The sequence below is a fragment of the Priapulus caudatus genome, unplaced genomic scaffold, assembly GCF_000485595.1.
Source record: "Priapulus caudatus unplaced genomic scaffold, Priapulus_caudatus-5.0.1 Scaffold188, whole genome shotgun sequence".
Taxonomy (NCBI): domain Eukaryota; kingdom Metazoa; phylum Priapulida; class Priapulimorpha; order Priapulimorphida; family Priapulidae; genus Priapulus; species Priapulus caudatus.
This window is the reverse complement of record NW_014577249.1, coordinates 134,444-149,639: the sequence shown is the minus strand read 5'-3', so window position 1 is coordinate 149,639 and position 15,196 is coordinate 134,444. Positions and strand designations below refer to the sequence as shown.

At 43.4% G+C, this 15,196-nt stretch overlaps 1 protein-coding gene and 1 long non-coding RNA gene across 3 annotated transcripts in view; both read right to left on the bottom strand.

The window, feature by feature from the left end:
- Window positions 1–3,267, bottom strand: part of LOC106806967 (kinase and exchange factor for Rac B-like) — a 21,630-nt gene extending 18,363 nt beyond the window's left edge. The window contains exons 1-2 of the mRNA XM_014809155.1: window positions 3,226–3,267; window positions 3,134–3,170 (exon numbers count right to left, since the gene is read on the bottom strand). Coding sequence (XP_014664641.1) covers window positions 3,134–3,170; window positions 3,226–3,267 — 79 coding nt within the window. The remainder of the gene's footprint in view (window positions 1–3,133; window positions 3,171–3,225) is intronic.
- Window positions 3,268–14,469, bottom strand: LOC106806977. Of its 2 annotated transcripts, none has more exons than XR_001393607.1 (3): window positions 14,381–14,469; window positions 8,297–8,420; window positions 3,268–3,311 (listed from the first exon to the last, which is right to left on the bottom strand). It is a non-coding gene; the product is annotated as an uncharacterized LOC106806977 (long non-coding RNA). The 2 variants fall into 2 exon arrangements; XR_001393608.1 differs by lacking the exon at window positions 3,268–3,311 and adding an exon at window positions 7,855–8,089.
- Window positions 14,470–15,196: the final 727 nt, after the last annotated feature.

The window sequence follows — 15,196 nt, the reverse complement described above, 5'->3', positions numbered from 1 at the left end:
TACATAAATAAATGGTCAATAAACAAACAAAAAAGTCATCAATTATTGTAGTTTTGCATGTGATGATGATCAATAAATAATTGTACCCAATCATGAATGTCGGTACATAAACCGATGCAGTTGGTCATTTATAGGCTGGCATACTTTTTCACAGATGTGTTGCAGTAGCTGGAGCTGGACACTTCATCCATGTCTGCTCAGTTGTGGTCAACGTGTACTGCGCACAGTGGGTTATTGTCACGTTGAAGAGGAGATGTAGGAGGAGCTTTGTTGTGGAGTAGTGACGGTGAGACAGGATGAGTAACAGACCTAGTGCTTACCTCGAGTAACGTTACGCAGATGTGCCGGACGGCTGGGACTTGGCCTCGTCAGAGGTTCGCGTTGGGAAGCGGTGGTTGCTCAGCTCAGAGGTTCTAGCAGGGCCCTGTAGCCTATTCCACTTCAGCCTGGCGAAAACACATACAGGCATGTAGTGTTCTATCCTAAGCATATATGCGCTCGCGCATACGCACGTAAGGCCCCACACAGACACACCACACATACACACACACACACCACACACACCACACACACACACACACACCACACACCACACAACGCCGCACACGCGCCATACACACCACACACACAGCACCACACAACACACGGCAGACGCACACGCATGCAGGTGGCAATACACAACACAACCACGCACGCACGTACGCACGCACACACTACAAACGCGACACGCACACACACACAGCAACACACACACACCACACACACACGCAGAACAGCACACGACATGCAGGTGCATACAGCACCACACACACACTCACAGCACGCACGTACGCACGCACGCACGTACGCACGCGACGCACGACACACAAAGCGACACGCGCACACCGCGCACACGCGCACACACACACACCACACACACACACATCAACACACACCAAACGCACGCGCGGCCACACGCACGCAGCGCTACGCCCATCGCGACCGCTCGGCACGACACCGCACACACACACGCACAAACGACACAGACGCACGACACGCACAAAACGCACAGACGCACACATACAACACACACAAACGCACGCACCGCACGCTCGCGCACCGCACCGCACACACCACGCAGCGCACACACCACACACACACACACACACAACACACACACACACACGCGCGCGCGCGCACACGTCGGTACGCGTGCCGCGGGGAGCACTCTACGTCCGCTCATTGCCGTGTCTGCCGGGAGCGCGCCGCCAGCCGCGCGCGGCAGCCAACCCAATAATTTTCACGGAGCCCGCGCGTGCCTCCGAACTACGGAACCGCAATTTTTACCTCCGATTGAGATTCATTATTTTAACGACTAGCGGCGTTCGCGCGCATGCAATGCATGCAATGCGGTGTGGGGCCTCAGTGATGGCGCCCGCTACTATAATACGGGGGAGCGGTGCGTGGGTGCGATGGGAGACCTCGATAAGAGACCCTAATAGGAGAGCAAACATCATAGCATCTACTAGACACGGCCGTTCACGTATGTCGAGCTAGTCCCACTCGTCGCGCGTCCGGTGGGAACTTGCATTAACTTACTGGTGGCTGTTTATTGATTCACGGGGTAGCTAGATCTGGGTATCGATCAACACCGACGTGCGAGGTGAATTTCTATATTTTAGAGACATTGCAATATACCATGCGACAGTGATTACAACACACCAGCACATAGACGCACGGGCAGTACCAAATTCACGGACGCAGGGCACCGCACACCACACTGTTAAATCTAACGTTTCAGCCATCACACTCCCACACCGCGCATGCACGCACGCACGGCACGCACGCGGACGCACACGTGCATATTTGTACAACCAAACTGCTACACACAACACATCCATACCTCACACCCCCAAGCCACGCATACAACCAGACACATGACAGACCATACACTCACACCATAACCACACACACATGTTACAATGAACAATTCACCGTAGGCCTATAGCACAACCACCCAAGACGAACGTACATGATGCAATGAAAACAACAGCCATACAATAACCTCACCATTGATCAGGCGGGGGCAATTACTGGCCATACATATATCAGAGGAAACCCATTACCATACAGCTCACAACCCACACACTAAACACATACAGCAATCCACTTACCACGCCACACCCATGCGACATACAACCATACACTTTACACCTGATACCCACGTACATAATACAACCAAACACAGCACACACGCACACCACAAACAAACACCCACGCACGTACACACACACACACACACCACACACACACACACACACCACAACACACACACACACACACACACATAACACACACCGCACACACACACATGACACACACACACGCACGCAAACACGACACGAGACACACCACACACACCACCACGAACACACATCACACACACAACACCACACCACACCACAACAAAAACACACCACACACACAAACACACACAAACATCACACACACAACACACACATACAACAACACACACACAACACACACACACACACGCGAACACACACAGATACACACACACGCGCGCGGCGCGCCGCGACGACGCCCACGCACGCACACGCAATGCACGCTAACGCCACGCACGCAACACAGCACACGCACACGCCACACACACGCACGCACGCACGCACACACACAGTCACACACACACACACGCACGCAACACGCAACACACACACACACACACACACCACGCAAACACGGCAATACGCACACACGCCGCACGCACACACACAACGAGGCTTTACCTCGTCGAATTGCGCGCACACAGCCACACACACGCCACACACGCGCACGCACCACACACACGGAGCGCTGCGGCGCACGCAACACCCACACGAGCGCGCGCGCACGCCCACACACACGCACACACACCATGCAGCACACAAGACACACACACGCAAAACCACGCACATACGCACCAACGCGCACGCAGCACACACACCACGACGCGTGCGCACAAGAACACACACATCACGCACACGCGCGCACCGCGACCACACCAACTGAGCGCGCGCGGCAACGCACACACACACGCACAACACGCGCACACACAGAACATGCCCACACACCAGACACACACAAGCGCGCTACCTTAGTTCGCAGTCAGATGCGAGCAGTCCACTCTGTCTCTGCGACAGTCAGCGTGTGCGTCCGTGAGTCATTCACGCTGTGCGCGCTGTTTGCCTGCCACAGGTGGTCTGTTCCTGCAGCACTCGGCAAAGACATCTCCGAACCCATGCTTCAGCCGTCAGCTGCCCAGTGGTTTGCAACTGTAAGCAAGATCACATATATTGTAGTCATTATTAACCTTGATATATTAATATAATTAGTGAGAGGGGATTGCCATTTGCTAACTTCTTTCCCGTCACTGTTTCCAAGTTGTGGCTACGGTTGTTTTTGTTGTTGTTTTTGTTTTGATGTTATTATGGTGGTGTTGTTGTTGTTGTTGTTGTTGTTGCTGTTGTTGTTGTTGTAGCTGTTGTAATACGTGTTCTGTCCATGTCTGAGGGTTAGTTTATGTGCTGACAATTTAGTATCTTTATACAGAGTAATAACCATATGGACTACTGCCTAATTCAACAGCAACAACAGCAGCAGCAACAGCAGCAGCTAGCAGCGGCGACAGCAGCAGCAGCAGCAAGCAATATGAATTCATGTACATGGTTACATACAACTACGTGTACATGTACATGTTTACATGGTTACATACAGCTAAACGTACATGTATATGGTTACATACAACTACGTGTACATGTACATGTTTACATGGTTACATACAGCTAAACGTACATGTATATGGTTACATACAACTACGTGTACATGTACATGTTTACAGGGTTACATACAGCTAAACGTACATGTACATAGTTACATACAACTATATGTACATACATGTACATGTTTACAGGGTTACATACAGCTAAACGTACATGTACATGGTTACATACAACTACGTGTACATGTACATGTTTACAGGGTTACATACAGCTAGAAACGTACATGTACATGGTTACATACAACTATGTGTACATGTTTACAGGGTTACATACAGCTAAACGTACATGTACATGGTTACACATTATCAGAAGTAAATAATCTCAGAGATCATATGTCTTTGAGATTATTGATTCTTGGCTTCAGGTTACGTACATGCAGAGGCCAGAAATCAAGGCATGCAGTAGAATATAAATAATTTAGTGGTGCAAGTGATACAATGTATGTAGTACTGCAGTTTACATGCATGCACGCTCGTATGGAATACATTTTGTTCAATAAGTCGATAAACCAGGTTTTTGGTCGATAAACCTGGTTTATCAAACCAAAAACCTGGTTTATTGAACAAAAAACCTGGTTTATCAAACCAAAAACCTGGTTTATCGACGAAACTATCATTATCGACCGATAAACCTGGTTTATAGGTTTTTCGAAAAAGGAACTGATTATTTCGATAAACCCGCTTTTTTACTCGATAATGCTGGTTTTGTTTGATAAACCTAGTTTTTCGTCGATAAACCAGGTTTTTGGTTAATAAACCAGGTTTATCGAACCAAAAACCAGGTTTATCAAACCAAAAACCAGGTTTATCGAACAGATAATCGAACTATCGAAATCGGCATATATGTATAAAATGACCTGGACATTATAACGAACTGACAGTTACATACGGAAACGTTTACGGACATCCCCACTTGTTGTGTTCCAGCTCAACATATCAATTTTTTAAAGTCGGCTTATCGAAATTTCTCTAATAAAATCGATTTTATTATGTCGACTAGACGTAAAAGAACTTGGCGTGATATTTAAGTCCACTTATGTTAGAAATCGATATATAAAAGTCAATTAGTTAAAAAAGACAACATAATTATGTTGACTTAAAAACAAATCGAATTTCAAATGTCGTTAAGTGTAAATCATACACCAGATACCAATCAGATATCAGGTTTGGTATAGGGGCTGCGCAAACTATTACAAAATTAAATTAAATTAAAGGGAGAGTTTACTCTAGGTTCTAGGGTTATTTTCAGCTAATTTAGGTTATAATTACGCTACATAAAAAGTTTCATGGTTCAATCACTATTAGAAATATTAAAAAAAAATGTTTTAAAACTAACGACTACAGTTTGATTACAACAACAATGGCGCCACTCAAAGCGCACGATCTGATAAGTTGCGCAAAACCATTTTCCAGCCAAGGGCTACAAACCGATGGTGTTTCTTATTTATTCATTTAAAAGCAAAAGGATTGTAATCTTACTATAATTTGGCGGATGTTGTATGTATGTATGTATGTTAATGAAAGGCTCCGTCAGTTTTGATCCAAATAGCGCCAAATTCACAGAAGAGATCGATGAATACACGGGACAAGTTCTAAACGTTACTAGATTGAAAACGGTAAAAAGGGCTTAAAAAAGACAAAAAAAATGGTAAAGATTTGCCTGAAAATAGGGGCTGCTATATCTTTGCCTTGCTAATATTTCGATGTCTGTGAACGTTGTGCTGTAATATTTCGCCGTCTGTCAACGTTGTGCTGCATGCACAGGCATTTTTGTAAGCGCAATAATGTAAGTAGAAATAAGCATGTAATAATGAAGTTAAATGTCAATGTCAAGGTCAATCTCTTCTCTTATCTCTCTGGGTATTGAACAGTCGGTACCACATGCATCACAGTCACTAAGCCCGCGCTTAGCGCGGGTTCCAGCTAGTATCTTATAAACGACATATAGTTTCAGTTATAATATGGATAAATTTGCCCTAAAATGAATATCGTTCGGTTAAATAGCATTTAGGTATAAATATAATTGCACTTTTGTGATTAGCCCTCGGTCTGTAACGTGCAAAATAAATTGTCAAATATGCAACTTTTTCGGGGTGGCAGCACGGTCGCGGGTGTCATGGCGCCGTTCAAATTTCGTAGTGTTGATGTGTAATTAATTATAACAATTAAATTAGGTATCTGGTAACAAATACGTGTGGGTATAGACGATTTGTTATACAGTAAGTACAGTTGTATGCAGTAAAATCCTAGAGGCTACTGTCCCTTTAAACAACACGCCAAACGTACCGGATCCGCCATCTTTACATTCAGGATCTTGTCGTGCCGCAGCAAACACAGCTAATCAGAAATTAGTACTATCGAAAACTTAACTAATCAGATACCAGATTCGATAAACCAGATTTTTGGTCGATAAACTCGGTTTTCTCGAGGATAATTATGGTTTTTATTAAAAACTTAGTTTATTGATTGATAAACCAGGTTTACTGACCAAAAATCTGGTATATCGACTATTTGAACAAAATGCTTTCCATACGCTCGTACGCGCGTACGTACGCACGTACGTGCTCACGCACACACACGCACACACACACGCGCGCACACACACGCACACACACACGCGCGCACACACGCACACACACGCGCGCACACACGCACACACACGCGCGCACACACGCACACACACGCGCGCGCACACGCACACACACACAAGCATCGCACGCTCTCCATTCCATACCAACACACGCACGCACGCGCACACACACGCACGCACACACACACACGCACGCACGCACGCACGTTCCTTGCTCCACACGCATTCAAGCACGCACGTATGTACGCTTCCACGCACGTCTGCACACACAACCACACGCGCGCGTGCATGCGCACGCACGTACACACCACACACTCACAAGAACGCGCGCGCACACACAGACAGCGGCATTACATGCCACACTGCTGCTGAATGCTGCACTGTCTACCTGCTAACCTTTGCCACTTCGTATCACACGGACTGCACCATCCATCACTCGCAACGAGAACAACACTCACTCGCAGAGCTATGCTGTGGGTACCCCTATAATTGCTGGGTATTTATTGATCATGCGCGAGATCAACTAATGTACCCCTATACCCCATATAAGGAGTCAGAGAACGCAGAGACAGGCGACAGTGACGCACACATCCCTCGCCCGCGAGGAATGAGAGGATATACGCGCATAATCTGATACTTATTATATTAGTGTTCTTTCTACGAGGAAGGGATAAAGCTCCTTTCTCAATAATCCTATTGACGCATGTCTCTAACGGCCACTAAAACGTGCGCAGACATTGCCTACGCACCAGCGACGAATTTATAGCCACATGCTACATGCCGACACTCTGGTGTATAACGGCCACACATATCATATGCAAGCACAGCCAGACGGCTATGTTGAGCTATCGTGTGGCACACAACTCCCCCCCCCTCCCCACCCCCCCAGAAATACGACCGAGCTTCTAAATATGCCTGCGAGCTTCTACACACGCACACACAGTCACACACACACACACACACGCACACAGCACACACATACGCACGCACGCATGCACGCACGCACACACACCAACACATGCATGCATTAGGTCCGTAAACCGATCAATTGTTCTCGATTTTTTCCCGCAATGTGACCCAATATTTTTGTGTCCCACACAGACAGGTTTGTTACCAAGCTTCTATTCCGTTGTTTACATGTTTTAAAAATATCCGTTTTTTCTACAAATACAACTAGACAGAGGGCACTCAAAAAGAGTGCATACCTCCGCGAGCGTGTAACATGTATACATGTGTATAACAGCTGGCTCGCTGCTGCTGCTGCTGCCTGGACGTTCTAAGGCGAGCTGCTGCTGCCTGGACGTTCTAAGGCGAGCTGCTGCTGCCTGGACGTTCTAAGGCGAGCTGCTGCTGACTAGGCGGCCTAAGGCGAGCTGGTGCTGAATCGATCGCGCTGCTGCTGCTGGCTCGCTGCTGGCTACACGCACACACGAACATCACACGGGAGGTGTCACATTACCTCCCTGCAACTCCGTTGCCGAGGTAATAACATGCAAGATAACGCAGCACAGACCCAATGTCCCTGCCTGCATGCGGTGGGAGTATCTTTGGGTTAATTACTATTGTTTATGTGGTCTGCGTTTTTTAACGGCTAGTGCATGCGTTCAACAAGCCCACGTGGGTTCAGGGCTCAGACGATACTTCGTGTCCACTAGGGTCACTAGGTCAGTCTGGAGCAGCTCCTGCGGTCAAACGTGAATAACATGACGCTAATTCACCTCGTGAACGTTTCATCCGGCGCACATCACTTCCATAAAACCGGAGCATTAGCGTACGACTATTTTTGTACTTAAAAACCGAAAAATACAAAATACACTATAGAATTAGAATTTTTATTTTTTCTTCTTTTCTTTTTCTTTTTCTCTGGCTTCAACAGAGAGCAAGCCTACCTCGATCAGTTGCTTTGTTAGTTCCCGTTCGTAGTGTAGAGTACGCCCTGCGTCATTCGACCCTCCGGCCATACTAGCAGCACCTCGCGTGCACGCACGCTTCTGGTCGACATGGCAACATCAGCTGTAAATACGCGTAAAAAAGGGAAAAAAGCATCATCACTAAGAAAACATTTATTGCAGACACATGTAAAGTGGCGCGTAAAAAAGTTTAAAAAAAGCATCATCTGACACTAAGAAACAATTTAGTGCAGATATGTAAAGAGGTGCGTAAAAAAGTAAAAAACCATCATCACTAAGAAACCATCTATTGCAGACATGTAAAGATGCATGAAAAAGTAAAAACCTTTCATCACTAAGAAACCATTTATTGCAGACATGTAAAGATGCGTAAAAAAGTAGAAAAAAGCATCATCACTAAAAAATCATTTATTGCAGACATGTAAAGATGCGTGAAAAAGTAAAAAACCTTTCATCACTAAGAAACCATTTATTGCAGACATGTAAAGATGCGTGAAAAAGTAAAAAACCATTGATCATCACTAAAAACCGAAATGACACACCAATGAGTTGGAAACTTGCTGGTAGACGAAGAGAGGGACACAGGCAGTCCATAGAGACAAATACTGAACCATAAAATATGCTTGCTATTGGTTAAAAATCGCACAGAAATACATTTTAGAAATGTGAATTTATTGACATTTTAGATAAAATTGTTTTATCATAGCCAACGCCAAAGGAAAATGCAAATCAAAGATTTAGCACCGCACCATAAAGTGCTAAAAGTGAGAAAATGTAAATACCACATGTAAGAAGTTAAAGAGCTCAGTAATAATGATGAGGTTGCGGAAAGAGATGACTCTGTTTATAATATAGTATTACATCACAGATGATGAATCCAGCATGTTTTATATACCAGTATTTCATAGGAGAAATCTATACACAGGCACTTCAGTAAATTACTCTGTATATGACTGTCAGACCTTTATTCATTATATAATAGCAGGGTGAGGAATTAACGCGAGTCCGGAGTCAAATACTCCCTGATTTACTGTTGGACTCCCTGATTTGACATATGCAGGAGTCTGTATGACTCCCTAAAAATTATGCTATAATAACTAGTTCGTTCCAGAGCTCGGCCTCGCAGAATTACCATGTTTTTTCAACAAACGTCCAAAGAAAATTTGGCAGCCGTGCAACAGCATGAATCTTCAAAATAACCACACGCGGCGTTATTTAGTTTGCATCTTTAGTTTTGAACTTCAGACTGCGGACTCCCTTGTTCAAAAGTAAAATTCTACCCCTGTAATAGTGCACTTATTTCATAATAAATCTCGTTTCCAACAACTAGTGTAGTTGTTTCTATCAAGCTGAATTAACTGGCTTGAGCTTGTTACCAGATGGCAGCAGATGACAAGAGCCAGAAATTTAATGAGCTAGTGTTGGTAACAGGAACAACGTTGAACATGTAATACGAACATTGCGACATCATTCACCATCTTTAATTGTATGTGACCCCATCCTAGTAGACAAACAAGACAGCATACTACTGCTAGGTCCAGTGATGCACGGAAGTATTTCCCACTCCTCCATCCTCCAAGTTGCCATGATTCCGTCTACTTTCGCGTCCACATCGCCTCGATCTCCTCCTCATTCCTTCTCACCCTATTTCACACTACATTTTCTGCAAGTTCTACTCTCTCCCTACCTGCCGAGCCTATTCCCCTCCCTCTTCTTTAAGTTTAACTTTTCGCCACCTTCATCCTCTTCCTCCATTCCACCCTCCCCCCCCCAATTCCCTACCATCTTGCTATCTCTTCAACCTTCCTCAAACTTCTCCAACTTCGATCCACCACCCACTAACCTCTACAATTTAAAAAACAGTCGTGTTGTTATAAATAGCATGACAAAATAACTGATCTGTTTTAATCTCGCATTCACCGCCCACTAATTAATACACGCAGTGACGTTATCATCTCGATGTAAACAAAAGTGCGCTTCAAGAGCTTAAGACGGTTATTGCGAGATTTTTGCTCAGAAAAACTAAATAAAGCTGATTATAGTCTCACCTGACAGCGGAAGTATCTATCACTGATTACACCAACATTAAAAATACTAAGATTTTATGCATTTATAGCATAGAAAAATGGATTTTACCACATCGTAACAGCAATAAATTTTATTGTATGCCGATAATGCCTAATGGCAGAATTGGTGAACTTGTATTTGTGTCGGTGATAAATTGAAAACAAGTGCATGTCTGTACTATGTCTATGGCAGATAAGCGGTGATGCCACAAGCTAATCCATATTACCTGTTAGTTCAAGATGACAGAAAACGAATGTTTACAAAAAACGATTAGTTCGAAACTGGCAGTTTTCGGTGAATACGAAGGTTCTAAGACATTTTATTGTTACTCTAGACAATTGCTGTTACTCAAGCAATAACGGTAGGTGTCATGAAAGTGGTGAAAACACTGGAAAACTCTCGCAATGGTTACTTTAACAGCTTTTCTGATTCACATGCGGGGGTGAGACGCAGTGCATTCTGGGATAGTGTGCGCTAATGACGTACCTATTTAAAGGGTGTTCCGGGGTTCGCAATAGCCAGGTAAGCATATGCAGGAATTTTCAACTATTTGGGAGACCACGTACATAGCTGCCCAGAGGAGCCATCTATCAAATAAAATGGGTATTGAAATTTTGACCAAATTTCGCCTACAACCCTGAATGTACCCTTAAGCAGTATTTTTTCGGAATCTATATGTGCGGGCCCTGCCAAGAGCTTCAAAAGAATCAAAGAAATTTATTTGTGCATAAGACGCACGAATACAAGTTATATACAATCACACATTAATTATCAATCGGTGAACAACAAAAAATTGCCAATATTTGTACTGATAAAAATTGTAAAACAGAGCCCATTAGCAACTCATGAATATCGAAACTAACAACTGTAATGAGTTAAAAGACAGACATTTGTATAGCTATTAATCGACTGATAGCATAGTTTTCTATAAAAGAAAATATATCGGTATACAGTGCGCGAAATTAGCGCTATTTTGCCGGTGGCCACATGTTCAACCCCCTAAATCGCTGGTTCAACCCCCTAAACTGCCGGTTCAACTGCCATATAATCAGTCCACTTGGCCTATTCAAAATTTTGCCTATCTTGCCTTTATATCAACAATATTTACCAATTTCCTGACTAGATTTTACTTCACTAAGACTCTACACTACTGTACAAACTGTGCAAATAAATACTATGAGTATGCCTAATAAACACAAAGCTAATAGTTTTATTAATAATGGAATAAATTGAACAAAATTAAGAGCTTGTTCAAACTTGTAAGGGCCTGTTCAATTTGTCTAAGGGCCTGTTTAAAATTTTGGGTGGGCCTGTTCACATTTTGGCTAATTTCATGCCCTGTGTATACCGTTCGAATAACAATATACCGATGTACTGATAAAATGCTCTAACGTGGATTCCATCCTTGTTTACGTATTTTTAATAAAATTGTACTATAAATAATCCTCGATATTCAAATGGATAAAACTTGCATAACTTGTCAGAAATTCATGTATTAAAAATAACAAAATAACACAGTCGTTGCTATATTAATAATTTTGATCAGGTAGATCCAACATAAACAAACGCTTCGTTGTTCGAATGTTGCATTCCGATGTTTACATCGGCAAAAGCGAGTCGAGTTAATAGGTTATTATTTTCTCAAGGCTAGTTTATTACAATATGAGGTTATTTTAAAATGGTACATGCTAAATTAGGAACTTTTTAAACATTTATAATGTAAAATCAGGAACTGGTAGCTATAGTGTGCTTTCCGTTGAGGAATGCAGTTTAAAGTATTTTTACCCAATAACTTCACACCTATGCACAAATTGAAAGAAGTGTTCATTTAGAGGTAGTGATGTATGTTGTTACTCAGAAATACTGGCACGGTATGAGTGACCGTTTGCCACAAGAAATCAGGGCTGTAGTTAGCGGGGGGCAAGGAGGCAGTTGCCGATAAACAGCAGTTGCCCACCCACTAGAGAAATGTAGATAAATTACGCGGTCAATTGGCGGTCACCTTCTCAGAACACACCACACACGTGGCTTCCCCCAATCCCCGGCAAAAATTTCTTAGCTAAGCTCCTGGAAACGATGGCCAAAATTTCGTTAATTTGTGCATGCGTTCTACGTCAATGCTTTACAAATAAGTTAACACATTGTAAACCCACAATTTCACTCTGCAATTAAAGCTCTGCCGCTTATGCAGGGAATATGGTATAGGTGGAACTTGGAGGTCTTATAGTTTATTAGCTAATTTGTGCCCATCATGTATGTATGTAAATACTACTACGTACTACTATGTATATATTACTATTACAGTATTATGACTAGCGTGTTACAGGTTACAACAAGCTATGTTATGGCTCTAGCGGCCCACACAGACTTGTGTCCCCGGTAAACCTACTAGTAGTACTACCTTGGATGCAATAGTTTTAGCTCTAGTATTATAGCACGCGTACAGTTGCCGCAGGGCTATAGAACATTCTATTACGAATGCTTCTAGGGACCAACCCGCTGACTGGCGCTGCTGCAACGCCACCAAAAATGGGCATTTGAAGTTCGTAAACAATGTTTGTTCACAAGAAATACCGCAAGCAGACCATTTCAACGATAGTTAGAGGTTACATTTTAGTAGCTGATATAACTTAAGACATACCGGTATTCACTTCGGATAAGAGGCGTTAATTGCCTACCACAGAGGTTTTATAGCCACGAGTAACCGTGAATAAGTTGGTCCCTAGCATTCGTAATAGAACTGTACGCGGGCTATAGTACTACTACTATTATGTTATGTTATGTTCTCGTACTTGTTGGTGTCCACTACACTGGATATAATGACAAGGTAGTAGGTGCCTTCAGGGATAAACCCAATAAACAAACAGGTGCATAATGATTAGACCAATAAATTGTGCCCTAAAAATTTTTATATTCTGATGTTATTTTAGGTTTTCCTAACCCTAAAATAGCCTCAGAATATAAAAAATTTTAGGGCACAATTTATTGATCTACATAATGATGTGAGTGCAATGCAACTGGTTTCCTCTTAAAGTGGGTTCGCGTACATGTGGGAGTGAAGCCTTGACTTTAAAATGTCAACGTCCGTTGCTTCCACAATACCCACTGGTAGGTTGTTCCAGATTAGAATCATCCGGGGGAAAAAAGGAGAATTTGAATGTGTTGTTGTTGCAGTGCAGGTGCCGAAATTTGAGGGTTTTCGATCTGGTACCTGACATCCCCGGGATCAGATATCTATTCGCCGGTATTGCTATGAGGTGGTTTACAACCTTATACATACTCGTACTACTACTAGAGCTACTTTGTCATTAGTTTAGTACTATCAATTTTATCAACAACATGGGTAGTACACTCACAATCTCATGTGAGTATAGATGTAATAAGAATGAAATTCAATTCGAATCAAGGATGGTTTGGGACCCGCACATTTGTTTTCGCATATATGTGCTAAACTAATCCATGGTGCTAAACTAGGCTTGGGCCTTGCATTCTACTCTAGTCTAAAAATTTATTCAGTCTCTGCTGGTGCATCTCACAATAAAACTAACACTACGTCACTGAGGGGTCGTTGTCGTACTACAGATATGTACCCGAGGTACATATATGTATACAAAGTGTACCAGTGTGTAACACAAAGTTGTAAAACAAAGTTGTAAGTTGTTAACAAGTGCCACTACACAAGTCAAGTGTACTACAGAAGTGTACCCTAACCCTAGCCCTAACCCTAAACGTATCTCATATAAAAATATAAACATAATACTAAACAACCTAAAACTACTTCAGGTACATATCTGTAGTACCTGATACGGATAGGACAACGACCAAGAGTAGATAATAACACATGTGTTATTATCTCCTCTTGACAACGACCCCATCTGCAGCAGTAATGGCACTGGCACTGGCAGATAACATCAAGGTGGGTGGCTATTATCAGTGCATTACTAACTATATATAGATACGTTAACGAGTAGTTTCCATAACAACAACAAAACTAACCGTCGACGTTTTAATTGCAGTTTAAGTTGTGTTCTAAAACCAAAACACAAAAGTTTTGCTTAAGAAACTTCCCATCAGGAGCGTCCGTCAGGTAGCAGTGCTGCCATCTACCAACTGCGATGTGAACAAACTTAGTAAAGTAAAGTCATAGAGCTATATATCGTTGATACGTATTTCCTAAATGCTCTGGTAAAATTCATCAAATAACCAATACAATGTACAGTGTACGCGATAACATTGTATGGAACATTGTACAACATAAACTTGTAAAACAATGTAATATTGTGCAACAATACGTTTATTGAGTACTTGGTGAATCGCAATTCTTCTAACTATTTAGAAATACAATTGTCACGAGATCAGAATTTGTCAAAATCAAAAGATTGCGAGAATCAAAGATGTATGCACGCCTCCATACACATGCACACACACACACACACACACACACACACACACACACGCACGCACGCACGCACGCACGCGCGCGCACACGCACGCACGCGCGCGCGCACGCACGCACGCACACACACACACACACACACACACACACACACACACACACACACAGAAAGAGAGAGAAAGAGAGAGAGAGAGAGAGAGGAGGGAGAGAGCGCGCGCGCGCGCGCGAAGAAGAAGAGAGAGAGAGGGGGGAGTGGGAGATAGAGAGGAGCATATAGCTACATGCGTAGACGGACGCTACCACACGGGCGAGTCTGTCGGGTGAGTGCATGTGTATTGCTATTTGCCCTGAGGATATGCGATACTATAGTACGTCCTGACACGTTACCAAAACCCGTACATGATCTTTAATTGCCT